At 50.0% G+C, this 27845-nt stretch overlaps 1 protein-coding gene across 1 annotated transcript; it reads right to left on the reverse strand.

The window, feature by feature from the left end:
* Window positions 1–9255: 9255 nt before the first annotated feature.
* Window positions 9256–27023, reverse strand: LOC144489309 (uncharacterized). The gene is made up of 4 exons (XM_078207188.1): window positions 26838–27023; window positions 18565–18706; window positions 15296–15398; window positions 9256–10075 (listed from the first exon to the last, which is right to left on the reverse strand). The coding sequence occupies exons 1-4, from the start codon at window positions 27021–27023 to the stop codon at window positions 9256–9258; spliced, it is 1251 nt and encodes a 416-aa protein (XP_078063314.1).
* Window positions 27024–27845: the final 822 nt, after the last annotated feature.

A 27845-nucleotide genomic window follows, 5' to 3' on the forward strand; every position in this document is an offset into this window, starting at 1 on the left:
GATAATATTTCCATATTATTTGTGAAATTATTGTGGCATATAATCATTCCATTTTGTTTTTGAAGTTTTATTCCACTTGCTCAGCATTGAGTTTGATCTTTGGCCTGTGAGAATTCTGAGCAATGCTATTCCTTCACTGAGAGCATTGGATCCATCACTGGACCCAAGACCCAATACTGGACCCATCACTGGATCCATCACTGGACCCAAGACCCATCACTGGACCCATTACTGGACACACGACCCATCACTGGACCCATTACTGGACCCAAGACCCATCACTGGACCCATCACTGGACCCAAGACCCATCACTGGACACAAGACCCACCCCCACACACCTTTAGCTCTCAGTTCTTGGTGAACAAGTTTATTTTTTTCTGCCTCCTGCTGGCCAGGTGATGAACTGATTTGACTCCACTTCATTCCTTGTTAAAGGCTTCATGCCGCAGTGAATGCTGGGTAGCCTCTTGCTGGGACCAGTTGACAATGATGATGTCATTGTGCTTTCACCAGCAGCTGAGCCTGAAGTTGAATCCCAGCCCGGAATTCTCTGGCCGTTCACCCCCCACTGCCGCTGCCAGCGAGAATGGAGAATCTGGCGCTCAGCTAAATCTCCAGTCACTGCAGCAGGACTGGAAAATCCCAGCCCCGGCGAGGTCGGAGAATCCTGACCCCTGTCTTCAACTTCACATTATTTACAATAAATGTCAGCCTCCCCCCATCTTTTTTTCCACAAAGAACAAAGAACAATACAGTGCAGGAACAGGCCCTTCAGCCCATCAAGCCTGCGCCAACACACGGTGTGCAATAGTCACCAAGCCAGGCAGAAGCTTCCCTAGTGTCCAAACAGAACTCCCTGAGCCCCACTGAATGTTGTCAGGAAGGCAGTTCACCACCACCTTCTCAAGAGGCAATTAGGGATGAGCAATAAATGCTGGGCAGCCAGCGACGCCCACATCCTGTCAATGAATAAAAATATACAACTCACCCCAAACCCTCCCCTCAGCCAATCCCCACTCACCCCAAATCCTCCCCTCAGCCAATCCCCACACACCCCAAACCCTCCCCTCGCCAATCCCCACTCATCCCAAACCCTCCCCTCAGCCAATCCCCACTCACCCCAAACCCTCCCCTCAGCCAATCTCCACTCACCCCAAATCCTCTCTCCAACCCCCTGTCTTCCAATGCCCACCCCCCAGATCCCTCTCCCCCAGATCCCACTCCCCAGATCCCACTCCCCCAGATCCCTCTCCCCAGATCCCACTCCCCCAGATCCCTCTCTCCCAGATTCCTCTCTCCCAGATTCCTCTCCCCCAGATCCCTCTCCCCGCAATCCCTCTCCCCCAGATCCCTCTCGCCCAGATCCCTCTCCCTGATCCCTTACCCCCAGATCCCTCTCCCAGATCCCTCTCCCCCAGATCCCTCTCCCCCAGATCCCTCTCCCTGATCCCTCTCCCCCAGATCCCTCTCCCCCAGATCCCTCTCCCCCAGATCCCATTCCCTGATCCCTCTCCCCCAGATCCCTCTTCCCCAGATCCCTCTTCCCCAGATCCCTCTCCCTCAGATCCCTCTCCCTGATCCCTCTCCCCCAGATTCATCTTCCCAGATTCCTCTCCCCTCAGTCATACAAGAAACCAGTTGTCCATCCACACCCATTGGTTACTGTTTCATGGATTCTAATTGGCTGAAATGTACAAGTTTTAAATTGAAAAGGACAAAGGCATTAAGCACAGACTCAGGCTATTCAGCCCATTGTGCAATGACTGGGATTCTATCCCATGTGCTCTTGTCCAATTCCCAGGTCCCTTTATTCCCATTTTTTGACCAAGCAACTCTCAATCATGTTCTTAAATATTGACAATATCAGATCCAGCACTAAATTCCTCAGATTCACAAACTGTCAGATTTCTCTCACTGTCCCAAATTTTACATTTAGTCTCGCAGCAACGGCTGTCTGTTGCTATTGGTCTGGGCTGTGTGGTTAAATGTGATATTGCCTGAAAACTAGGACAGGGTTTGTCACCTGTGATTAACACCATCAGTGTCATTGGGCAGGATTTTCCAGCCTCGCTCATCCCGAAACCATAAAATCCCGCCTGAGGTCAACGGACCTTTCCATTGTCCGCCCCTTCGCGCTCCGATTCCCGGGGCGGGTGGGATGGTAAAATTCCAGACATTGTGTCTGTAAATGAATGAAGGATTTCATTTGAACTCATGTCCTTTCATCTCCATCATTGCATCATAGCTGGACAATATTCTTCCAGCTCTTTGTGGGTGGATAAACAGGAAGTGGTGGATGTAGTAAATTAGGATTTCCAAAAAGCATTCAATAAGGTTCCACATAAAGATTACTGCACACTGTAATATATTACAGAGGAAACACCATTGGCTAAACAACATGGGCAGCACGGTGGCACAGTGGTTAGCACTGCTGTCTCACACACCAGGAACCCGGGTTCGATTCTGGCCTTGGGTCACTGTCTGTGTGGAGTTTGCACATTCTCCTCGTGTCTGCGTGGGTTTCCTCCGGGTGCTCCGGTTTCCTCCCACAGTTCAAAGATGTGTACATTAGGTTGATTGGCCATGGTAAATTGCCCCTTAGTGGGTAGGAATTTGCAGGGTAAAGACGTGGGGTTGCAGGGATAGAGCCTGGGTGGGATTATGGTTGGTGCAGATACGATGGGCTGAATGGCCTCCTTCTGCACTGTAGGATTCTATGAACAGGAAACAGATTCAGGATGGATAGGTCATTTCTGGATGACAAACTGTAGCAGTGGGTCAGAGGTCAGGGCCTGGTTACTATATTCATGACTTGGGTGAATCCCAGTGGATTGTCGTCAAGTTTGCTGATGATACAAAGACAGGGAGGAAAGTAAGTTATGAGGAGGATACAAATATTCTGCAAAGGGGTTTAATGAGTAGAGTATAATGTGGAGGGGTGGCACAGTAGCACAGTGGTTAGCACTGCTGCCTCACAGCACCAGGGACCCAGGTTCAATTCCTGGCTTGGGTCACTGTCTGTGTGGAGTTTGCACGTTCTCCCCGTGTCTGCGTGGGTTTCCTCTGGGTGCTCCGGTTTCCTCCCACAGTTTGAAAAACGTGCTGGTTAGGTGCATTGACCCGAACAAGCGCCAGACTGTGGTGACTAGGGGAATTTCACAGTAACTTCATTGCAGTGTTAATGTAAGCTTTACTTGTGACTAATAAATAAACTTTACTTTAAATTTAGCAGGAAGAATGTAAAAGCAGAATATTATTTAAATAGAGAGAAACGGCTGAATGCTGCACATTGTACATGAAGCACAAAATATCAACATATCTATCGAGCCAGTAATTAGGAAGGCAAATGGATGTTGGTCTTTGTTAGGGAGAAGTGATTGAGTTTTGTGAAACCACACCGAGATTACTGTGTGCAGCTTTTGTCTCACAGAAACATAGAAACTAGAAGCAGGAGGAGGCCATTCAGCCCTTCCAGCCTGCTCCGCCATTCATTTTGATCATGGCTGATCATCAAATTCAATATCCTGATCCCCCCTTTCTCCCATATCCCTTGATCCCTTTAGCCCCAAGAGCTATATCTAATTTATTATTGAAATCAGACAACGTTTTGGCCTCAACTACTTTCTGTGGGAGTGAATTCCACACATTCACCACTCTCTGGGTGAAGAAATTTCTCCTCACCTCAGTCCTAAAAGAATTACCCCTTATCCTCAAACTATGACCCCCCCAGTTCTGGACTCCCCCACCATCGAAAATATTCTTTCTGAATCGACCCTGTCTAATCCTGTTAGAATTTTACAAGTTTCTATGAGATCCCCTCTCACTCTTCTAAACTCCAGTGAATATAATCCTAACTGACTTAGCCTCTCCTCATATGACAGACCTGCCATCCCAAGAAGCAGCCTGGTAAATCTTCATTGTACTCCCTTTATAGCAAGGACATCCTTCCTCAGATAAGGACACCAAAACTGCACACAATACTCCAGGTGTGGCCTCACCAACACCCTATACAATTGCAGAAGAACATCCCTATCCCTTTTCTCAAATCCTCTCGCTGTGAAGGCCAACATACCATTTGCCTTCTTTATTGCCCGCTGTACCTGCGCGCTTACTTTCAGCGACTGATGCACGAGGACTCCAAGGTCTCGCTGAGTATCCACCTCTCAATTTACACCCATTCAAGTAATAATCTGTCTTCCTATTATTGCTACCAAAGTGGATAACCTCACATTTATCCACATTATACTGCACCCGCCATGCAGATACCCACACACTCAGCCTGTCCAAATCACGCTGAAGCATCTCTGCATCCTCCTCACAGCTCACCCTCCCACCCAACTTTGTATCATCAGCAAATTTGAAGATAATACATTCAGTTCCCTGTTCCAAATCATTAATATATAATGTGAACAGTTGGGGTCCGTGCACAGATCCCTGCAGAACCCTACTAGTCACTGACTGCTAATCAGAAAAAGACCCATTTATGCCAACTCTTTGCTTCCTATCTGCTAACCAGCATTCTATCCATCTCAAGACATTCCCATGTGCTTTAACTTTACATAGTAGTCTGTTATGTGAGACTTTGTCGAAAGCTTTCTGAAAGTCTAAATAAACCACATCCACTGGTTCTCCTCGGTCAACTCTACTAGTTACATCCTCAAAAAATTCCACCAGATTCTCAAGCATGATTTCCCCGTGTAAATCTATGCTGACTTTGTCTGATTATACCACTGCCATCCAAATGCTGAGTTATGAATTCCTTGGTAATGGAGTCTAGCAACTTCCCCAGTACCGACATTAGGCTCACTGGTCTATAGATCCCTGTTTTCTCTCTACCTCCCTTTTTGAATAGTGGACATACATTAGCTACCCTCCAATCTGTAGGAACCAGTCCAGAGTCCAAAGAATTTTGGAAAATAAACACCAATGGATCCACTATTTCTAGGGCCACTTCCTTAAGTACTCTGAGATGAAGATTATCATGACCTGGAGATTTATCCACCTTCAATCCCATCAAATTCCCCAAAACCATTTCTCTAATTCTGATTTCCTTCAGCTCCTCACTAAAACATGTTTCTCTCAGCACTTCTGGTACATTATTCATGTCTTCCTTTGTGAAGACTGAAGCAAAGTATAAATTTAATTCCTCGGCCATTTCTTTATTCCCCGTTATGAATTCTCCCGTTTCTGACTGTAACGGGCCTATCTTCATTTTAGTCAATCTTTTACTCTTTACATACCTGTTTTACAGTTTTTATGGAGTTCTCTGCCAGCTTACTTTCATACTCTAATCTTTCATACCTTCTTAATCCCTTGGTTCTCCTCTGCTAAATTTTAAACTGCTCCCAATCCTCGGCCTATTGTTTTTTTTTGCCAATTTGTATGCTTCTTCCTTGAATCTGATACCATCTCTAATTTCCCTTGTAAGCCATGGTTTGGCCACAATTCCCTGGCCACTCTTGTGCCAAACAGGAATAAACAACTTCTGGAGTTTCACCTATTTGTTCTTCAATGTCTGCCATTGGCTGTCCACTGTCTTTCCTTTCAGTAATGTTTCCCAGTCCATCATGGCCAATTCATGCCTCATACCATCCGAGTTGCCTCTATTGGATTCAGGACCTGGTCTCAGAATCAACTACATCATTATCCACCTTGACAAAGAATTCTACTATTTTATGGTCACTCGTGCCCAAGGGTTCTCTCACACCAGATTGCCAACTAATCCTTTCTCATTGCACAACACCCAGTCCAAGATGGCCTGTACCCTTGTTGGTTCCTCAACGTATTGCTCCAGAAAATCATCCCGTACACACTCCGGAAATTCCTCCTCTATTGTACTGTGACTACTTTGACTCTCCCAATCTATAGGCAGATTAAACTTGCCCATAATCACAGATGTTCTTTTAACACATGCATCTCTGATTTCCTGTCTAATGCTTTTCCCAACATTACCACGACAGTTTGGGGTCTGTAAACCACCCCCACCAATGTTTTTTGCCCCTTGTTGTTTCTTAACTCGACCCATGCAGATTCCACATCATTTATGCTAATATCTTTCCTCAATATCGTATCAATATCATCTTTAATCAACAAGGCAACTCCACCTCCTTTTCCTTTCTGTCAGTCCTTCCTAAACACTGAATAGCCTCAATGTTTAGTTCCCATTCTTGGTCACCTTGGAGCCAAGACTCTGTAATGCCAACTATATCATACCCCTTACTTAAGGAGAGATATACTTGCATTGAGAGCAGTTCAGAGAAGGTTCCCTTGGCTGATTCCTGGGATTGAAGGGATTTCAGATGAGGAAAGGTTGTGGAAGTTGGAGTTTACTCATTGGAGTTTAGAAAAATGAGAGGTGATCTTATTGAAACATAGAAGATTCTGACGGGATTTGCCAGGGAAAAGGATGAGAGGATGTTTCCTTGTGGGGAATTCTAGAACTGGGGGCAAGGTTTCAAAAACAGGAATGTCCCATTGAAGAAGATGCTGAGGAAGAAGTTTTTCTCTCACGGGGTCACGAATATACTGGATAATGTTCGTGCAAAGTGGAAAGATTGTGGGGCGATTCTCTGACCTTTCCATGTTGTTAATAGATCGCACCAATCCCGGCGAACTGCGTGCGGGTTTAAAAATCCCTTTCACACCCAGTGTGAATCTCCCAACCGCTTCCCAATGGCACAAACCGGATTGCGTGAGACTAATTAGCATACTTAAAGCAGCATTTAAAATTGTATAATCCCGTTCAAATCCCAGCGCATGGAATTCTCCGGCCTTCCGACACATCGTGAGAACAGCCAGACCCAGCGTGGTGGCCACGCCGGGGGTGGGGGGCATCGGAGGCCATTGAAGCCCCCGGATGGTTGGGGGCATTGCCGGCTGGTGACCATCAAGCAGTGCACACCTGACGGGCACACCTGGCACACTGACAGTACCATCAGCGGGCTAGGGCCTGAGTTGGGGGCTTTGCGGGGTGATGGGGGAGGGTCTGACAGGAGGGTTATGCAGGGATGGATCGTGAAGGTGGTCTCAATGGGAGGAAGGGGCATGCATCAAAAGGTCCTCGACGCCCTGATGGTGCTGACTGAAATGGGGAGGGGGAACATGCTGCCATTGAGGGGGGGCTCCCAATCCCTTTGGGTGAAGGAGGGGGTCTCCTAGTGCACTGTGAGATCGGGGCACCCTTGTGAAACGGTGCGTGAGCGCTCTGAAGCTGGGCTTGCTGGCACTGGCATGTATAACGCTGCCCCCCCCCCCCCTGCCCCCACTCAGTGCCGTGTGAAGCTCACCACTCTAGCTGAGTGTGGGACGATTGCAGCACAGACCGTGTCTGAGAGACCTGCCGCAATTGCTCCTGATTTCTCGCCTTTACGACACTTATAAATGTTCTGGGAGAATTCAGCCCCGCATTTCCTTACGCCTCCCGTGTGAAGCGGAGGGCAGCATGGTGGCACAGTGATTAGCATTGCTGCCTCGCTGTGCCAGGGACCTGGGTTCCATTCCCGGCTGGTTAGATGCATTGGCCATGCTAAATTCTCCCTGTGTACCCAAACAGGTGCCGAGTGTGGTGACTGGGGGATTTTCACAGTAACTTCATTACAGTGTTAATGTCAGCCTACTTGTGACACTAATAAATAAACTTTAAGCTTTAAATGTGGGCCGAGCGGGACGGCCATTTGGTAAAAGTCGATCATTGGAAAAGTGTTTTGAGGAAGATTGAACATTTCCAAAGATGGGCGCAGGGTTTTGCAGCGTGAGAAACTCCAGCCAATCAGCAGCTGGAAAGATGCTCATTCTCCAGTTAAGGGAAAGCGTGCCCAGTGGAACAGGCTGCCTGACTCCGCACAACAACAACCGCAACTCCCAGCCAGCCCGTGAAGACAGGGAGATGTGGTGGGGGGCAGGCAGGGGGGGTGGGGGGCAGGCAGGGGGGTGGGGGCTGGAGTGGGGGTGTGGGGGTGGGGGGTAGGTGGAGTGGGGATGGGACGTGTGTGGGTGTGGATGCAATGGGGGAGTGGGTGGGGGGTGGGGGAGTGGAGTGGGGGTGGGAGGGTGTGGGTGGGGTGGGGGTGTGTGTGTAGGGGGTGGGGGTGTGTGTGGGGGGTGGGGGTGTGTGTGGGGGGTGGGGGTGTGTGTGGGGGGTGGGGGTGTGTGTGGGGAGTGGGGGAGTGGAGTGGGGGTGGGAGGGTGTGTGGGGGGTGGGGGTGTGTGTGGGGGGCGATGGGGGTGTGTGTGGGGAGTGGGGGAGTGGAGTGGGGGTGGGAGGGTGTGTGGGGGGTGGGGGTGTGTGTGGGGGGTGGGGGTGTGTGTGGGGGGTGGGGGTGTGTGTGGGGGGCGATGGGGGTGTGTGTGGGGGGTGGGGGTGTGTGTGGGGGGTGGGGGTGTGTGTGGGGGGTGGGGGTGTGTGTGGGGAGTGGGGGAGTGGAGTGGGGGTGGGAGGGTGTGTGGGGGGTGGGGGTGTGTGCGGGGGGTGGGGGTGTGTGTGGGGGGCGATGTGGGTGTGTGTGGGGAGTGGGGGAGTGGAGTGGGGGTGGGAGGGTGTGTGGGGGGTGGGGGTGTGTGTGGGGGGTGGGGGTGTGTGTGGGGAGTGGGGGAGTGGAGTGGGGGTGGGAGGGTGTGTGGGGGGTGGGGGTGTGTGTGGGGGGTGGGGTTGTGTGTGGGGGGCGATGGGGGTGTGTGTGGGGGGTGGGGGTATGTGTGGGGGGTGGGGGTGTGTGTGGGGGGTGGGGGTGTGTGTGGGGAGTGGGGGAGTGGAGTGGGGGTGGGACGGTGTGTGGGGGGTGGGGGTGTGTGTGGGGGGTGGGGGTGTGTGTGGGGGGTGGGGGTGTGTGTGGGGAGTGGGGGAGTGGAGTGGGGGTGGGAGGGTGTGTGGGGGGTGGGGGTGTGTGTGGGGGGCGATGGGGGTGTGTGTGGGGGGTGGGGGAGTGGAGTGGGGATGGGGGTGGGGAACGTGCCCAGTGGAACAGGCTGCCTGACTCAGCACAACAACAAAGGCCAATCGCAGCTCCCACCCAGCCCTTGGGGTCCTGGACACTGGTGAATGAATGAATCAACATTTAATGAAGATTATTTTGGAAACAGTGGAAAGTTCTGGAGAATTATTCATTCTGAAGTTCTTTATCGAGATGTTGTGTAAGCTGCAGTCCAATTCTAACATTTTATTTCAGAGATGGCAACTTTATTGCTTTTTACAAAAAATCCACTGATTGAGAATAATAATAATGCCACATTTCCCACAGTGCAGTCTGAAACATTCCTCACTCATTCTCCACTTCATCACGGATATAACTTGACATGTTTGCAAGATGTTTCTGAAGTTCTAGTCGAATGCTCTCCTGATAGGGAGAAAGCCGCTCCTTCATATTGATCAGTTTCTGAGTCAGCACCTTGTTAATTTTGAAGGAATCCTTGTTCTCATCGAAGGCCTTTGACACCAGCTCCAGGTTGGCTTTGAGATCTGACATGTAGTGAGTCAGCCTTTTGTTTGTGCCGTTGTCGGGCACAATCCCCGCACTTCCCGAGGTAAACGGGACCAGAAGTTTCACATTCTCGCCAATCTTTGCCTCCATGTCCTCAGCATTGGGATAGGTGGTGGGAATTGAGCCAGTTTGATGAACCACTTGGAGAATTCCTTTGTCAACATCAGGGAGCAGCCTTCCCAGAATGGCCTGAATTCCCTCATCAAATCTCTCGGTACCGAGCTTCTGATACACAGCTTCTGTCAGGGGAACTATCACTGTCCTCTGAGTTTTTGACTGATCCTCCAGTTTGTCCCAAAGTGCCGCGGTCTTGCGGAGCTGCTTGGTTTTATTCTTCCTCTTTAGGCCGATGTCCTGAGTGTGAGGTGCCAGCTGGGGATGATCTTCTCCAGAGTTTCTGCTCAGCCTCTGGTGGACTCCATCAGCGTAAGGAGAGAGTTTTGTCCTCAGTTGCTGCAGCTGCTGCCTGACCCTCTGCTGAAGATTCTCAGTGTCGATTTTCACCTTCAGCTGAAGTTGCTCTGTGAGGGGAGCCAGTTTCTGGCGAAGATTCTCCACGTAGCCATTTACAGGCCACACATTATCCTTTAGCAGGTAACTGAAATGCAAAAGGAGGGAATGTGATTCATTAACAGGATGCAATCGGAAAAGATTTTGTGAGAGCAAATTGGCAAAGAGGCTCTTGGATTAACAATTTCACCCGGTTAGTGCCATTGGATGATGGAATGATGCAGTTTGGTGCTGAACTGCAATGGGTCAGTCAGACAGGACGTCATCTCCGAGATCTTCCAGTTTTAGTGATTCTTTTTGTGCAATTTTTAAAGTGCTTATTCGAAGTAGATTGGAGTAACACTCACTGACTGCCCATTGACTGTCTACAGACCACTGGCTGACCACTGACTGGCCACTGACTGGCCACTGACTGGCCACTGACTGGCCACTGGCCACTGCTACAGTCACAGAGGTTTACAGCATGGAATCAGGCCCTTCAGCCCAACTTGTCCACACTGCCCCTTTTTTCACAACTAAGCTAGTCCCAATTGCCCGCGTTTGGCCCATATCCCTCTATATCCATAGAATCATAGAATCATAGAAACCCTACAGTACAGAAAGAGGCCATTCGGCCCATCGAGTCTGCACCGACCACAATCCCACCCAGGCCCTACCCCCATATCCCTACATATTTTACCCACTAATCCCTCTAACCTACACATCTCAGGACACTAAGGGGCAATTTTAGCATGGCCAATCAACCTAACCCGCACATCTTTGAACTGTGGGAGGAAACCGGAGCACCTGGAGGAAACCCACGCAGACACGAGGAGAATGTGCAAACTCCACACAGACAGTGACCCAAGCCGGGAATCGAACCCAGGTCCCTGGAGCTGTGAAGCAGCAGTGCTAACCACTGTGCCACCGTGCCGCCCCATCTTACCCATGTAACTGTCTAAATGCTTTTTAAAAGACAAAATTGTACCCGCCTCTGCTACTGCTTCTGGCACCTCGTTCCAGACACTCACCAACCTTTGTGTGAAAAAATTGCCCCTCTGGACCCTTTTGTATCTCTCCCCTCTCACCTTAAACCTATGCCCTCTAGTTTTAGACTCCCCTACCTTTGGGAAAAGATATTGACTATCTACCTTGTCTATGGCCCCTCATTATTTTATAGACCTCTATAAGGTCATCCCTCAGCCTCCTACACTCCAGAGAAAAAAGTCCCAGTCTATCCAGCCTCTCCTTATAACTTAACCCATCAAAGTCCCGGTAAATCTTTTCTGCACTCTTTCTAGTTTAATAATATCCTTTCTATAATAGGGTGACCAGAACTGTATTCCAAGTGTGGCCTTACCAATGTCTTGTACAACTTCAACAAGATGTTCCAACTCTATTCAATGTTCTGACCAATGAAACCAAGTATGCTGAATGCCTTCTTCACCACTCTGTCCACCTGTGACTCCACTTTCAAGGAGCTATGAACCTGTACCCCTAGATCTCTTTGTTCTGTAACTCTCCCCAGTGCCCTACCATTAACTGAGTAAGTCCTGCCCTGGTTCAATCTACCAAAATGCATCACCTCGCATTTATCTAAATTAAACTCCATCTGCCATTCATCAGCCCACTGGCCCAATTGATCAAGATCCCGTTGCAATTGGAGATAACTTTCTTCACTGTCCACTATGCCACCAATCTTGGTGTCATCTGCAAACTTACTAACCATGCCTCCTATATTGTCATCCAAATCATTTATATAAATGACAAATAACAGTGGTCCCAGCACCGATCCCTGAGGCACACCGCTGGTCACAGGCCTCCAGTTTGAAAAACAATTCTCTACAACCACCCTCTGGCTTCTGTCATCAAGTTTATTTTGTATGCAATTGGCTACCTCACCCTGGATCCTGTGAGATTTAACCTTATGCAACAACCTACCATGTGGTACTTTGTCAAAGGCCTTGCTAAAGTCCATGTAGACAACATCAACTGCACTGCCCTCATCGACCTTCTTGGTTACCCCTTCAAAAAATCAATCAAATTTGTGAGACATGCTGACTGTCCCTAATCAGTCCTTGCCTCTCTAAATGTAGATCCTGTCTCTCAGAATACCTTCCAACATACTTACCCACTACAGATGTAGCAGCTGATCTCTGGCTATCCACTAATAATGAGGTGTTGATCTCCTGTTGACTCTTGCCCTCTCATTCAACACCCACTCCTGATTCAGTTCAAGCTTTTGACACAATATGATCGATTATAACATTCCCCTGACATTCCTCTGAAATTCCTCTGACATTCCCATAAAATTCCCCTGACATTCCCATAACATTCCTATAACATTCCCCTGACATTCCCATAACATTCCCCTGACATTCCCATAAAATTCCCCTGACATTCCCATAACATTCCCATAACATTCCCCTGACATTCCCATAAAATTCCCCTGACATTCCCATAACATTCCTATAACATTCCCCTTTCATTCCCATAACATTCCCATAACATTCCCATAAAATCCCCCTGACATTCCCCTGATATTTCCCTGATATTTCCCTGACATTCCCATAACTTTTCCATAAAATTTCCCTGACATTCCCATGGCATCCCCCTGACATTTCCATGTCATTCCAATTACATTTCCATGCCATTCCCATGACAATCCCATGCCAGTGATAGAACATAGAACATAGAAAGTCACAGCACAAACAGGCCCTTCAGCCCACAAGTTGCGCCGATCACATCCCCACCTCTAGGCCTATCTATAGCCCTCAATCCCATTAAATCCCATGTACTCATCCAGAAGTCTCTTAAAAGACCCCAACGAGTTTGCCTCCACCACCACCGACGTCAGCCGATTCCACTCACCCACCACCCTCTGAGTGAAAAACTTACCCCTGACATCCCCCCTGTACCTACCCCCCAGCACCTTAAACCTGTGTCCTCTCGTAGCAACCATTTCAGCCCTTGGAAATAGCCTCTGAGAGTCCACCCTATCCAGACCCCTCAACATCTTGTAAACCTCTATCAGGTCACCTCTCATCCTTCGTCTCTCCAGGGAGAAGAGACCAAGCTCCCTCAACCTATCCTCATAAGGCATGCCCCCCAATCCAGGCAACATCCTTGTAAATCTCCTCTGCACCCTTTCAATGGCTTCAACATCTTTCCTGTAATGAGGTGACCAGAACTGCGCGCAGTACTCCAAGTGGGGTCTAACCAGGGTCCTATAAAGCTGCAGCATTATCTCCCGACTCCTAAACTCAATCCCTCGATTAATGAAGGCTAGTACGCCATACGCCTTCTTGACCGCATCCTCCACCTGCGAGGCCGATTTAAGAGTCCTATGGACCCGGACCCCAAGGTCCTTCTGATCCTCTACACTGCTAAGAATGGTACCCTTCATTTTATACTGCTGCTCCATCCCATTGGATCTGCCAAAATGGATCACTACACACTTATCCGGGTTGAAGTCCATCTGCCACTTCTCCGCCCAGTCTTGCATTCTATCTATGTCTCGCTGCAACTTCTGACATCCCTCCAAACTATCCACAACACCACCTACCTTGGTGTCGTCAGCAAACTTACCAACCCATCCCTCCACTTCCTCATCCAGGTCATTTATGAAAATGACAAACAGCAAGGGTCCCAGAACAGATCCCTGGGGCACTCCACTGGTCACTGACCTCCATGCAGAGAAAGACCCCTCCACAGCCACTCTCTGCCTTCTGCAGGCAAGCCAGTTCTGGATCCACAAGGCAACAGCCCCTTGGATCCCATGCCCTCTCACTTTCTCAAGAAGTCTTGCATGGGGGACCTTATCGAACGCTTTGCTGAAGTCCATATAGACCACATCCACCGCTCTTCCTTCGTCAATGTGCTTGGTCACATTTTCAAAGAACTCAACCAGGCTCGTAAGGCACGACCTGCCCCTGACAAAGCCGTGCTGACTACTTTTGATCATACTAAACTTCTCTAGATGATCATAAATCCTGTCTCTCAGGATCCTCTCCATCAACTTACCAACCACTGAGGTTAGACTCACCGGTCGGTAATTTCCCGGGCTGTCCCTGTTCCCTTTCTTGAATATAGGGACCACATCCGCAATCCTCCAATCCTCCGGAACCTCTCCCGTCTCCATCGACGATGCAAAGATCATCGCCAAAGGCTCCGCAATCTCCTCCCTCGCCTCCCACAGTAACCTGGGGTACATCCCATCCGGTCCCGGCGACTTACCAACCTTGATGCCATTCAATAGTTCCAACACATCCTCTTTCTTTATGTCCACATGCTCGATCCTTTCTGTCCTCCGCAATCCAGCAGTACAACCACCCAGATCCCTTTCCACCGTGAATACCGAGGTAAAGTATTCATTAAGCACCTCCGCCATTTCTAACGGTTCCGCACAAACTTTTCCCCCTTCACCTTTTAAGGGTCCTATGCCTTCACATCTCATCCTTTTACTCTTGACATATTTGTAGAAAGCCTTGGGATTCTCCTTAATCTTACCCGCCAAGGTCTTCTCATGACCCCTTCTCGCTCTCCTAATTTCCTTCTTAAGCTCCTTCCTACATCGCGTATACTCCTCTAAATCCTTAACACCTCCTAGCTCTCTGAACCTTCTGTACGCCTCTCTTTTCTTATTTACCAGGTTCATCACAACCTTCGTGCACCACGGTTCCCGTACCCTACCAACACCCCCCTGTCTCATCGGAACGTTGTCATGCAGAGCTCCAGACAAACATTCCTTGAAAATCCTCCACTTTCCTTCGGTACTTTTCCCCAAGAATGCCTCCTTCCAATTTACCCGTCTAATTTCCTCCCTGATGACACTGTATTTCCCTTTACTCCAGAGAAACACTTTCCTAGCCTGCCTGACCCTATCTCTTTCCAATGCTATCGTGAAGGAGATAGAATTATGATCGCTATCCCCAAGATGTTCACCCACCGAGAGATCCTCCACCTGTCCAGGTTCATTAGCCAGCACCAGATCAAGAACAGCCTCTCCTCTAGTAGGCTTATCCACATACTGTGTCAGGAAACTCTCCTGGACACACCTAACAAACTCCTCTCCATCCAAACCCCTAGCCCTAGGGATATTCCAATCTATGTTTGGGAAATTAAAATCTCCCATCACGACAACTCTGTTATTCCTACATCTCTCCAGGATCTGTTTCCCCATCTGCTCCTCAACATCTCTGTTACTATTGGGCGGCCTATAGAATGATGTTGGGAGATAAAGTGGTGAGGTTTCTATGTTCTGGATTTTTCTTGCTGTGTCATTGGGGACTGAGTTCTACCTGATTGTGGATCGATTCACGTTACTCACGCGCGTGGTCGCTTGTCCCTGGAACTGGCGTTGCTGGTTTTTCTGAAGTTGTAATTCTGGAGATTGTCTTCTAGTTCTTTATCACTGAGGCCAGTCCAGGAACCTGGAGGAGGAAGGAAGCAAGAAGCTGAGAGCAGGAACAGCAGAAACATCCAGTGAATCCACCCATTCATATCTTGAACAAGAAGCTTATGAATGTTGAGTTTGTTGTTTCCGAATTGGTCGGTTCTTTGCCATTGGCTTCCCGGGGTGAGGGGGTTGGGGGCGGGATGAGGATGAGGTTTGGCGGGCGGTGGGGGGGGGGGGGGGGCGGGCGTGGGACGGAGAGGCGGGGGTGGTGGTTGGGGGCAGGGGGTGGCGGTTGGGGATGGGGTGGGGGGTGGCGGATGGGGGGATGGTGGTGGTTGAGGGGGTGGGGGAGTTGGTAGTGGTTGGGGGGTTGGGGGCGGGGAGATGGGGGCAGGGGTCGTGGGGGAGTGGTGGTTGGGGGGCGGGGGGTGTGGGGGGGGCAGGGCGGTGGCGGTTGGGGGAGTTGGGAGGGTGGCAGTTGGGGGGATGAGGGTGGAGGCGGGGGGGCTGTGGGGCAGGAGGGTGGCGGTTGGGGGGATGGGGGGGTGGCAGTTGGGGGATGGGGGGGTGGCGGATGGGGGGGTGGCGGTTGGGGGGGTGGCGTTTGGGGGGATGGGGGGGTGGCGGTTGGGGGGATGGGGGGGTGGCGGATGGGGGGGTGGCGGTTGGGGGGGTGGCGGTTGGGGGGATGGGGGGGTGGCGGTTGGGGGGATGGGGAGGTGGTGGTTGGGGGGATGGGGGGGTGGCGGATGGGGGGGTGGCGGTTGGGGGGGTGGCGGTTGGGGGGGTGGTGGTTGGGGGGATGGGGGGGTGGTGGTTGGGGGGATGGGGGGGTGGCGGTTGGGGGGATGGGGGGGTGGCGGATGGGGGGGTGGCGGTTGGGGGGGTGGCGATTGGGGGGTGGCGGTTGGGGAGATGGGGTGGTGGCGGTTGGGGGGATGGGGGGTGGCGGATGGGGGGGTGGCGGTTGGGGGGGTGGGGGGGTGGCGGTTGGGGGGATGGGGGGTGGCGGATGGGGGGGTGGCGGTTGGGGGGGTGGCGGTTGGGGGATGGGGGGGTGGCGGTTGGGGGGATGGGGGGGTGGCGGATGGGAGGGTAGCGGTTGGGGGGGTGGCGGTTGGGGGGGTGCCGGTTGGGGGGATGGGGGGTGGCGGTTGGGGGGGGTGGCGGTTGGGGGGATGGGGGGGTGGCGGTTGGGGGGGTGGCGGTTGGGGGGATGGGGGGGTGGCGGTTGGGGGGATGGGGGATGGCGGATGGGGGGGTGGCGGTTGGGGGGGTGGGGGGGTGGCGGTTGGGGGGATGGGGGGTGGCGGATGGGGGGGTGGCGGTTGGGGGGGTGGCGGTTGGGGGATGGGGGGGTGGCGGTTGGGGGGATGGGGGGGTGGCGGATGGGAGGGTGGCGGTTGGGGGGGTGGCGGTTGGGGGGATGGGGGGTGGCGGTTGGGGGGGGTGGCGGTTGGGGGGATGGGGGATGGCGGATGGGGGGATGAGGGGGTGGCGGATGGTGGGGTGGCGGTTGGGGGGGTGGCGGTTGGGGGGATGGGGAGGTGGCGGTTGGGGGGATGGGGGGGTGGCAGATGGGGGGTTGGCGGTTGGGGGGGTGGCGGTTGGGGGGATGGGGGGGGTGGCGGTTGGGGGGGTGGCGGTTGGGGGGATGGGGGGGTGGCGGATGGGGGGGTGGCGGTTGGGGGGGTGGCGGTTGGGGGGATGGGGAGGTGGCGGTTGGGGGGATGGGGGGGTGGCGGTTGGAGGGATGGGGTGGGTGGCGGTTGGGGGGTGGCGGTTGGGGGGATGGGGGGTGGCGGTTGGGGGGATGGGGGGTGGCGGTTGGGGGGATGGGGGGGTGGCGGTTGGGGGGATGGGGGGGTGGCGGTTGGGGGGATGGGGGGGTGGCGGTTGGGGGGATGGGGGGGTGGCGGTTGGGGGGATGGGGGGGTGGCGGTTGGGGGGATGGGGACTCCCTGAATTTTATGGACTCTGAAAGTTTATATCACAGCTGCTGTCAGTAAAATTAATCAGAATAATTTGACCTGTGATAGGAAACAGCGACTTAAGGACAGCTTCTTCCCGGCTGCTGCTGTCAGACGTTTGAATGGACTTACCTTGCATTAAGTTGATCTTTCTCTACACCCTAGCTATGACCATAACACTACATTCTGCACTCTCTCGTTTCCTTCTCTATGAACGGTATGCTTTGTCTGTATAGCACGCAAGAAACAATATTTTTCACTGTATGTTAATATATGTGACAATAATAAATCAAATCAAATCAAAAAGCTTGCCAAAAACTAGCAGAATCACACCTCCACCCAAGACAGACTGACTCATTGCAGACCTGCCTGTTACAAACCACCTGTTACAAACCCACCCATGACACACCCACCTGTTTCAGGCCTGTCTGATGTAATCCCGCCTGTTATGCATCCACCCATTCCAGACAAATCTGTCATCATCCACCTGCCTGTTTTACCCTCATCTGTTACACCCTCACCCATTACAGACCTGCCTGTTACACCCTCACCCATTACAGACCTGCCTGTTACACCCTCACCCATTACAGACCTGCCTGTTACACCCTCACCCATTACAGACCTGCCTGTTACACCCTCACCCATTACACCCTGCCTGTTACACATTTGGAGGTGCCAGCGTTGGACTGGGGTAAACACAGTAAGAAGTTCACTGGCTGTCTTGTCTGGAGACAATACACATCTTTTTAGCCTGTCTTGATGCTCTCTCCACTCACGTTGTTTTGTTTCTTAAAGACTTGATTAGTTGTAAGTATTCGCATTCCAACCATTATTCATGTAAATTGAGTTTGTGTCTTTATATGCCCTGTTTGTGAACAGAATTCCCACTCACCTGAAGAAGGGGCTTGCAGCTCCGAAAGCTTGTGTGGCTTTTGCTACCAAATAAACCTGTTGGACTTTAACCTGGTGTTGTTAAACTTCTTACTGTGTTACACATTTGCCAATGACATTATGAGCCTGCATATCACACACCCACCCATTAGAGACTTACCTGTTACACATCCACTATTACTCATCCACATGCTATACAGCTGCCTACTCCACACCTGCCTGTTACACGCTCACCTTTTGCATACCCATCCTTCACACACTTGTCCATTACAGCCACGGCTGTTACACGCCAACCTGATACACACCTGCCTGTTACACACCCACCCATGACACACCCACCTGGATCACACACCTGCTGGTTGCAGGGTCGGGAGATCTGGGTCAGGAAGATGGCGTTCTGAGCTGGGATTCTGCTTCCCATGATGCTAAGGGAACAATAAGCCACCCCGAGAACAGTCAGAGTGAGGAACAAGGCACCAACCTGGGAGAATGAGAGCAACTAAAAGCAAAAGCACTGCCTTAGGAAACATGATTGATGTGTGGAGTTCTGTTCAATTCTGGAAGAGGCTGGGATCTAACTCATATATAGTGCCTAAAATTGCAATCATTTATTTTCTGTGTGTTTGGAGGTGAGTTACTCATTCACTACATTCTGTTTGTGACTCTGCTAATGAGAATGCTTTGTCCTTTCTACATTATTCAATTATTCAGCCCATGGAAATTGTCAGCAATATCTTCACTGGAGAGGAATAATTCATTGAATGTTGGAATTCTGCATCCATATCGAGATTCCCAAACTGGGGGCATTCCTGTGGGGGAACCTGGTAAAATTATTGACAGGAGGATTTAGGTTCAGTGTAAAGAGGGAGCTCTAGTTTCCTCACTCGTTTTTAAATCCAGTACTTTCTCATCCTTTACATCTCTTAATGCTTATTTGTTCTTCCTGTTACTTTGCCAAATGCAAGGGCTAGCAGCGTAGAGACGGACTGGTGTCCTAACCCTAACCCCAACCCTAACCCCAACCCCAACCCCCAACCCTAACCCTAATGTCCTAACCCTGACCCTAACCCTAATGTCCTAGCCCCAACCCTAACCCTAACCCTAACCCTAATACACACCAGCTTTCTGGCCCATTGCAAGTGGCCCCTCAATCGCTCTTTGACCTTTCCAGTATGACCAGCACTCACCAGGAAAGATTTATCCTCTTTGAGATGACTTGGAGATGGGAGTACGAGCTGGAAAAATGCAGCATCCCAGAGGGAGAGACCAAGGCTCCCACTGACCTGGTCTGTCAGCAAGAGGATCGAGAGCAGCTACTCACTGCAATCTGTTTCCCGAGAGCAGTGACTCCAGGCTGGAGATGAATTTCAGGAGCAATACGATTAAGTGCTTCTGATCAGTGGCCATGGACTCAGGAGAAATCCATGTGTCTGCAAAATAATTAATCCATCAATTCCCGAAAGAGTGTCTGGGAGGAAGCTGTATCCTTTAGGTCCTGGCTGGGGTCAGTGTGCAGGAGATGTTGAAGGGGCAGAGTTTATGCTGATAGGGTGAAAGGCATTGTTAATTAAATCAGTAATTCAATGTTTTAATCTCAGAATCTGTAGATTATTCACTCTATTAACAACATTTGTAAATATGAATATGGAGAATGATGCCAAAGATTGAAAGCTCTTAAACAGATGGATCTAATTGGTTTGATTGATTTATTTACAAATTTAAAATAATAACCTGAATAATAAATTCAGACAAAAGTTTGCAATTATAAAGTGCCGGTAACGTGAAGTGAAATGGCCAAGGGGATTTCACAAGGAGCAGCCGAGTGGGGAGTGAGAGAGAGGAAGAGAGATTGAAGAAAGCTTGGGAAAGTGATGTGAACGAGGTGAGGGGGTGAGTGGAGCCCATGTTTAAGAATCAAATCATCAGTCCAAACATTACCTCACTATTTTCAAATAAATAACGTCAAACAGTGACATGAATGGCAAGGAGGCACGAAATGGCTTTTTATTCTATTTTGCACATTCCATACAAAGCCTGGGCATGATAAGTGTTTGTGGTTAGAGTAAACAGTATCTGGAACATCGAGAGGGAGTACACACTGAGCTTGGGAACTTTGAGAACAAGGCTGGATATCAATCTATAAACTCCTGATTTGCACAAACCCCATGGACCCAAACTCCTTCCCAATCGTTCCCATTTTACATCATCCAATGAATCAAACCACTAACTGCTCACAAAGGTTATCCAGTTATTGATCCCACAACTGTTCTAACACAGTCCTAGGCCCAACCGGAAAGTTTTGGGCGGCACGGTGGCCCAGTGGTTGGCACTGCTGCCCCACAGCGCCAGGGACCCAGGTTCAATTCTCAGCTTGGGTCACTGCCTGTGTGGAATCTGCACGTTCTCCCCGCGTGGTTTCCTCCCACAGTCCGAAAGATGTGCGGGTTAGGTGGATTGGCCATGCTAAATTGCCCTTTAGTGTCAGGGAGACTAGCTAGGATTTTGGGGAGAGGGCCTGGGTGGGATTGTGGTCGGTGCAGACCCAATGGGCCGAATGGCCTCCTTCTGCACTGTAGGATTCTATGATTCATTTCAGCTGCTTCATCAATAAACTTCCCTCCATCATAAGGTCAGAAGTGGGGATGTTCGCGATGATTGCACAATATTCAGCATCATTCGCGACTCCTCAGATACTGAAGCAGTCCATGTTCAAATGCAACAAGATCTGGACAATATCCAGGCTTTGGCTGACAAGTGGCAGTAACATTCACGCCACACAAATGCCAGGCAATGACCATCACCAATGAGAGACACTCTAACCACCGCCCCTTGACATTCAATGGCATTACCATCGTTGAATCTCACACTATCAATATTCTATGAGTTACCACTGACCAGAGACTGAACTGAACCAGCCATATAATTAAAACTGTGGCTATCAGAGCAGCCCATCTCGGAGACATGGATAGAGCAGGGACAGGAATGGTTGTTGCAGGTTCCGGGGTTTAGATGTTTCAGTAAGTGCAGGGAAGGTGGTAAAAGAGGGGGAGGTGAGGCATTGTTAGTCAAGGACAGTATCACGGTGGCAGAAAGGACATTTGATGAGGACTCGTCTACTGAGGTAGTTTGGGCTGAGGTTAGAAACAGGAAAGGAGAGGTCACCCTGTTGGGAGTTTTTTACAGACCTCCGAAAAGTTCCAGAGATGTAGAGGAAAAGATTGCAAAGATGATTCTGGACAGGAGCGAAAGTAACAGGGTAGTTGTACTGGGGGACTTTAACTTTACAAATATTGACTGGAAAAGCTATAGTTCGAGTACTTTAGAGGGGTCGGTTTTTGTCCAGTGTGTGCAGGAAGGCTTCCTGACACAGTATGTAGATAGACCAACAAGAGGCGAGGCCACATTGGATTTGGTACTGGGTAATGAACCAGGCCAGGTGTTAGATTTAGAGGTAGGTGAGCACTTTGGTGACAGTGACCACAATTCGATTACGTTTACTTTAGCAATGGAAAGGATAGGTATATACCAAAGGGCAAGAGTTATAGCTGGGGGAAAGGAAATTATGATGCGATTAGGCGAGATTTAGCTGGCATAGGTTGGGGAAGGAAACTGCAGGAGATGGGCACAATTGTAATATGGAGCTTGTTCAAGGAACAGCTACTACGCGTCCTTGATAAATATGTACCTGTCAGGCAGGGAGGAAGCAGACGTGTGAGGGAACTGTGGTTTACTAAGGAGGTTGAATCTCTTGTGAAGAGGAAGAAGGAGACTTATGTTAAGATGAGACGTGAAGGCTCAGTTAGGGCGCTTGAGAGTTACAAGTTAGCCAGAAAGGACCTAAAGAAAGAGTTAAGAAGAGCCAGGAGGGGACATGAGAAGTCTTTGGCAGGTAGGATCAAGAAAAACCCTAAAGCTTTCAATAGGTATGTCAGGAGTAAAAGAATGACTTGGGTAAGATTAGGGCCAGTCAAGGACAGGAGTGGGAAGTTGTGCGTGGAGTCCGAAGAGATAGGAGAGGCACTAAATGAATATTTTTCGTCGGTATTCACACTGGAGAGGGACAGTGTTGCTGAGGGGAGTACTGAGATGCAGGCTGTTGGACTGGATGGGATTGATGTTCATAAGGAGGAGGTGTTAGCAATTCTGGAAAGGGTAAAAATAGGTAAGTCCCCTGGGCCGGATGGGATTTATCCTAGGATTCTCTGGGAGGCTAGAGAGGAGATTGCAGAGCCTTTGGCTTTGATCTTTGTGTCGTCATTGTCTACTGGAACAGTGCCAGAAGACTGGAGGATAGCAAATGTTGTCCCCTTGTTCAAGAAGGGGAGTAGGGACAACCCTGGTAATTATAGACTGGTGAACCTTACTTCTGTTGTGGGCAAAGTATTGGAAAGGATTATAAGAGATAGGATTTATAATCACCTGGAAAGGAATAATTTGATTAGGGATAGTCAGCACGGTTTTGTGAAGGGTAGGTCGTGCCTCACAATCCTTATTGAGTTCTTTGAGAAGGTGACCAAAGAGGTGGATGAGGGTAAAGCGGTTGATGTGGTGTATATGGATTTCAGCAAAGCGTTTGATAAGGTTCCCCATGGTAAGCTTTTGCAGAAAATACGGACACATGGGATTGAGGGTGATTTAGTGGTTTGGATCAGGAATTGGCTAGCTGTAAGAAAACAGAGGGTGGTGGTTGATGGGAAATATTCATCCTGGAGTTCAGTTACTAGTGGTGTACCGCAAGGATCTGTTTTGGGGCCACTGCTGTTTGTCATTTTTATTAATGACCTGGATGAGGGCGTGGAAGGATGGATTAGTAAATTTGCGGATGACACTAAAGTCGGTGGAGTTGTAGACAGTGCGGAGGGAAGTGGCAGGTTACAGAGGGACATAGATAAGCTGCAGAGCTGGGCTGAGAGGTGGCAAATGGAGTTTAATGCGGAAAAGTGTGAGGTGATTCACTTTGGAAGGAGTAACAGGAATACAGAGTACTGGGCTAATGGTAAGATACTTGGTAGAGTGGATGAACAGAGGGATCTGGGTGTCCATGTGCATAGATCCCTGAAAGTTGGCACCCAGGTTGATAAGGTTGTTAAGAAGGCGTACGGTGTGTTAGCTTTTATTGGGAGAGGGATTGAGTTTCGGAGCCAGGAGGTCATGTTGCAACTGTACAAAACTCTGGTGCGACCGCATTTGGAGTATTGCGTACCGTTCTGGTCGCCGTATTATAGGGAAGATGTGGAAGTGTTGGAAAGGGTGCAGAGGAGATTTACCAGGATGTTGCCTGGTATGGTGGGAAAATCGTATGAGGAAAGGCTGAGGGGCTTGAGGCTGTTTCCGTTAGAGAGAAGAAGGTTAAGAGGTGACTTAATAGAGGCATACAAGATGATCAGAGGATTAGATAGGGTGGATAGTGAGAGCCTTTTTCCTCGGATGGTGTTGGCTAGCACGAGGGGACATAGCTTTAAATTGAGGGGTGAGAGATATAGGACAGATGTTAGAGGTAGGTTCTTTACTCAGAGAGTAGTAAGGGCGTGGAATGCCCTGCCTGCAGCAGTGGTGGACTCGTCAACGTTGAGAGCGTTCAAGTGGTTATTGGATAGACATATGGATGATATTGGAATAGTGTAGATTAGAGGGGCTTTAGATTGGTACCACTGGTCGGCACAACATCGAGGGCCGAAGGGCCTGTACTGCGCTGTAATGTTCTGTGTTCTATGTTCTATGTTCTATGTGGCACTGTCAGAGGGTCAGTATTGAGGGAGCGCCGCACTGTCAGAGAATCAGTACTGAGGGAGTGTCACACTGTCAGAGGGTCAGCACTGAGGGAGTGCCGCACTGTCAGAGGGTCAGTGCAGAGGGAGTGCCGCACTGTGACAGGGTCAGCACTGAGAGAGTGCTGTGCTGTCAGAGATTTGGCACTGTGGGAGTGTTGCACTGTCAGAGGGTCAGTACTGAGGGACTGCCACACTGTCAGAGGGTCAGTACTGGAGGAGCGCCGCAATATCAGGGGATCAGTTCTGAGGGAGTGCCGCACTGTCAGAGGGTCAGTGCTGAGGGAGTGCTGCACTGTCAGGGGATCAGTACTGAGGGAGTGCCGCCCTGTCAGAGGGTCAGTACTGAGGGAGTGCCGCACTGTCAGGGGATCAGTTCTGAGGGAGTGCTGCACTGTCAGAGCGTCAGTACTGAGGGAGTGCCGCACGGTCAGACGGTCAGTACTGAGGGAGTGCCGCACTGTCAGAGGGTCAGTACTGAGGGAGTGCTGCACTGTCAGAGCGTCAGTGCTGAGGGAGTGCCGCACGGTCAGACGGTCAGTACTGAGGGAGTGCCGCACTGTCAGAGGGTCAGTGCTGAGGGAGTGCCGCACTGTCAGAGGGTCAGTACTGAGGGAGTGCCGCACTGTCAGAGGGTCAGTACTGAGGGAGTGCCGCACTGTCAGAGGGTCAGTGCTGAGGGAGCGCCGCCCTGTCAGAGGGTCAGTACTGAGGGAGTGCCGCACTGTCAGAGGGTCAGTACTGAGGGAGTGCCGCATTGTCAGAGGGTCAGTACTGAGGGAGTGCCGCACTGTCAGAGAGACAAGCATACAGACAGCCAGAGACACGTAGAAAACAGGAGCAGGAGGAGGCCATTCAGCCCTTCAAACCTACTCAACCATTCATTATGATCATGGCTGACCATCAAACTCAATAGCCTGATCCCTCCTTTCCTTGATATGCTTTCATCCCCTTCCCCTCAAGTGCTATATCTAACTGCCTCTTGAAAACTTTCAATGTTTTGGCCTCAACTACTCTCTGTGATGTGGAATTCCATCGGTAGACCACACCCTGGGTGAAGAAACTGTTCTTCACCTCTGTTCTAAAATGGTCTCCCCTGAATCCTCAGACTGTGACCCCTGGTTCTGGACTCCCCCCACCATCGGGAATATTCTCCCTGCATCTATCGTGTCTCGTCCAGTTAGAAATGTCTTGGTTTCTCTGACATCCCTGCTCCTGTATTTAAATCCTCTCGTTATGCAGGCCAATATAACATTAGCCTTTTTTGCTGCCTGCTGCTTATCGTCAGTGGCTGGTGTACGCGGACACCCAGCGCTCTTTGCACATTCCTCTCTCCTCGTTTATGGACATTGAGATAGAACATGGAACATAGAACAGTAGAGCACAGGGACAGGCCCTTCGGCCCACGGTGTGGTGCTGAACATGACGCCAAATTAAACTAATCCCTCCTGCCTGCGCTTGGTCCATATCCCTCTATTTCTTGCACATTCATGAGCTTATCTAAAAGTCCTTTAAATGCCTCCATCATATCTGACTCCACCACCACCCCTAGCAAAGCGTTCTAGACATCTACCACTCTCTGTATAAAACACTTGCCCCTCACATCTCCTTTGAACTTTCCCCCTCTCACCTTAAGCACATGCCCCCTAGTATTAGACATTTCAACTCTGGGGAAAAAAGATTCTGACTGTCAACCCTATCTCTGCCTCTCATAATTTTATAGACTTCTATCAGTCTCCCCTCAGCATCCGCCGCTCCAGAGAAAACAATCCTAGTTTGTCCAGTTGCTCTTTATAGCTCGTACCCTCTAATCCAGGCAGCTTCCTGGTAAACCTCTTCTGCACCCTCTCCAAAGCCTCCACATCCTTCCTGTAATGGTGACCAGAATTGAACGCAATATTCTAAGTGCAGCCTGACCAGAGTTTTATAAAGCTGCAACATGACACCCTGACTCTTGTACTCAATGCCCCGACCAATAAAGGCAAGCATGCCATAGGCCTTCTTTACTACCCTATGTACTTGTGTGGCCACTTTCAGGGAGCTATGGACTCGAACGCCAAGATCCCTGTATCCATCAATGCTGTTCAGGGTCCTCCCATTAACAGTATGCTTATGTTTAACATTTGATCTCCCAAAATGCAGCACCTCACACTTGTCCAGAGTAAATCCCATCTATCATCTCTCCGCCCATATCTGCAGCTAATCTATATCCCGCTGTATCCTTTGACAATCTTCTACACTATCCACAACTCCTCCTATCTTTGTGTCATCTCCAAACTTACTAACCCACACATTTACGTTTTCATCCAAGCCATTTATATATATCACAAACAGCAGAAGTCCCAGTACAGATCCCTGCGGAACACCACTTGTCATGGACCTCCAGCCAGAAAAACACCCTTCCACCACTACTTTCTGACTTCTATGGGCAAGCCAATTCTGAATCCAAGCAGCCAAGTCACCGTGGATCCCATGCATCTTAATCTTCAGGATGAGCCTACCATGCGGGACATTGTCAAAATCCTTACTAAAATCTATGTAGACAACATCCACTGCACTACCCTCATCAATCACCTTTGTCACCTCCTCAAAAAAATCAATCAAGTGAGTAAGACAGGACCTGCCCTGCACAAAGCCACGCTGACTTTCCCTAATAAGGCCACGCTTTTCCAAATGTGCGTAAATCCTCTCCCTAAGAATCCTCTCCAATAGCTTCCTAGCCACCGATGTGAGGTTCACTGGTCTATAATTTCCAGGATTATCACTTTTCCCTTTCTTGAACAGAGGAACAACATTAGCTACTCGCCAGTCCCCTGGGACCTCTCCAGTAGCTAGTGAGGATACAAAAATCTTTGTCAGGGCCCCAGCAATCTCCTCTCCTGCCTCACTCAGTATCCTGGGGTAGTTCCCATCAAGCCCTGGGGACTTATCCACCTCAATGCTCTTCAAGAGACCCAACACCACTTCTTTCTTGAACTCAAAATGCCGCACCATATTAGCACGCTCCACACTAATCTCATTATCCTCCATGTCCTTCTCCTTAGTGAATATCGATGCAAAGTACTCATTTAGGATCTCTCCCACATCCTCTGCCTCCAAGTACAAGTTCCCTCCTTTATCCTTGAGTAGTCCTATCTTCTCCCTAATTATCCTCTTGTTTTTAATGTATGTATAAAATGCTTTGGGATTCTCTTTAACCCGACATGCTAAGGTCATTTCATGGCCCCTCCTTGCTCTCCCAATTCCCTGCTTGAGTTCTTTCCTGCTTTCTTCATATTAGAAACATAGAAACATAGAAAAACTACAGCACAAAACAGGACCTTCGGCCCCACAAGTTGTGCCGAACATATCCCTACCTTTTAGGCCTACCTATAACCCTCCATCCTATTAAGTCCATATACTCATCCAGGAGTCTCTTAAAAGACGCTATTGAGTTTGCCTCCACCACCACTGACGGCAGCCGATTCCACTCACCCACCACCCTCTGTGTGAAAAACTTCCCCCTAACATCTCCCCTGTACCTACCCCCCAGCACCTTAAACCTGTGTCCTCTCGTAGCAGCCATTTCCACCCTGGGAAAAAGCCTTTGAGAGTCCACCCGATCTATGCCTTTCAACATCTTATATACCTCTATTAGGTCTCCTCTCATCCTACGTCTCTCCAAGGAGAAAAGACCAAGCTCCCTCAGCCTATCCTCATAAGGCATGCCACTCAATCCAGGCAACATCCTTGTAAATCTCCTCTGCACCCTTTCAATCTTTTCCATATCCTTCCTGTAATGAGGCGACCAGAACTGAGCACAGTACTCCAAGTGGGGTCTGACGAGGGTCTTATATAGCTGCATCGTTATCC

The sequence above is a fragment of the Mustelus asterias genome, unplaced genomic scaffold, assembly GCF_964213995.1.
Source record: "Mustelus asterias unplaced genomic scaffold, sMusAst1.hap1.1 HAP1_SCAFFOLD_2119, whole genome shotgun sequence".
In the NCBI taxonomy this organism is placed as follows: Eukaryota; Metazoa; Chordata; class Chondrichthyes; order Carcharhiniformes; family Triakidae; genus Mustelus; species Mustelus asterias.

Coding starts and splice junctions, on each gene's coding strand:
- LOC144489309 (XM_078207188.1), bottom strand. CDS start 27,023: ATGGAGGATAATGAGATTAGTGTGGAGCGTGCTAATATGGTGCGGCAT. Junction 15,399..18,564: donor CCAGCAGGTGTGTGATCCAG/GTGGGTGTGTCA, acceptor TTCCTCCTCCAG/GTTCCTGGACTGGCCTCAGT. Junction 10,076..15,295: donor AGGGACAAGCGACCACGCGC/GTGAGTAACGTG, acceptor TTTGCATTTCAG/TTACCTGCTAAAGGATAATG.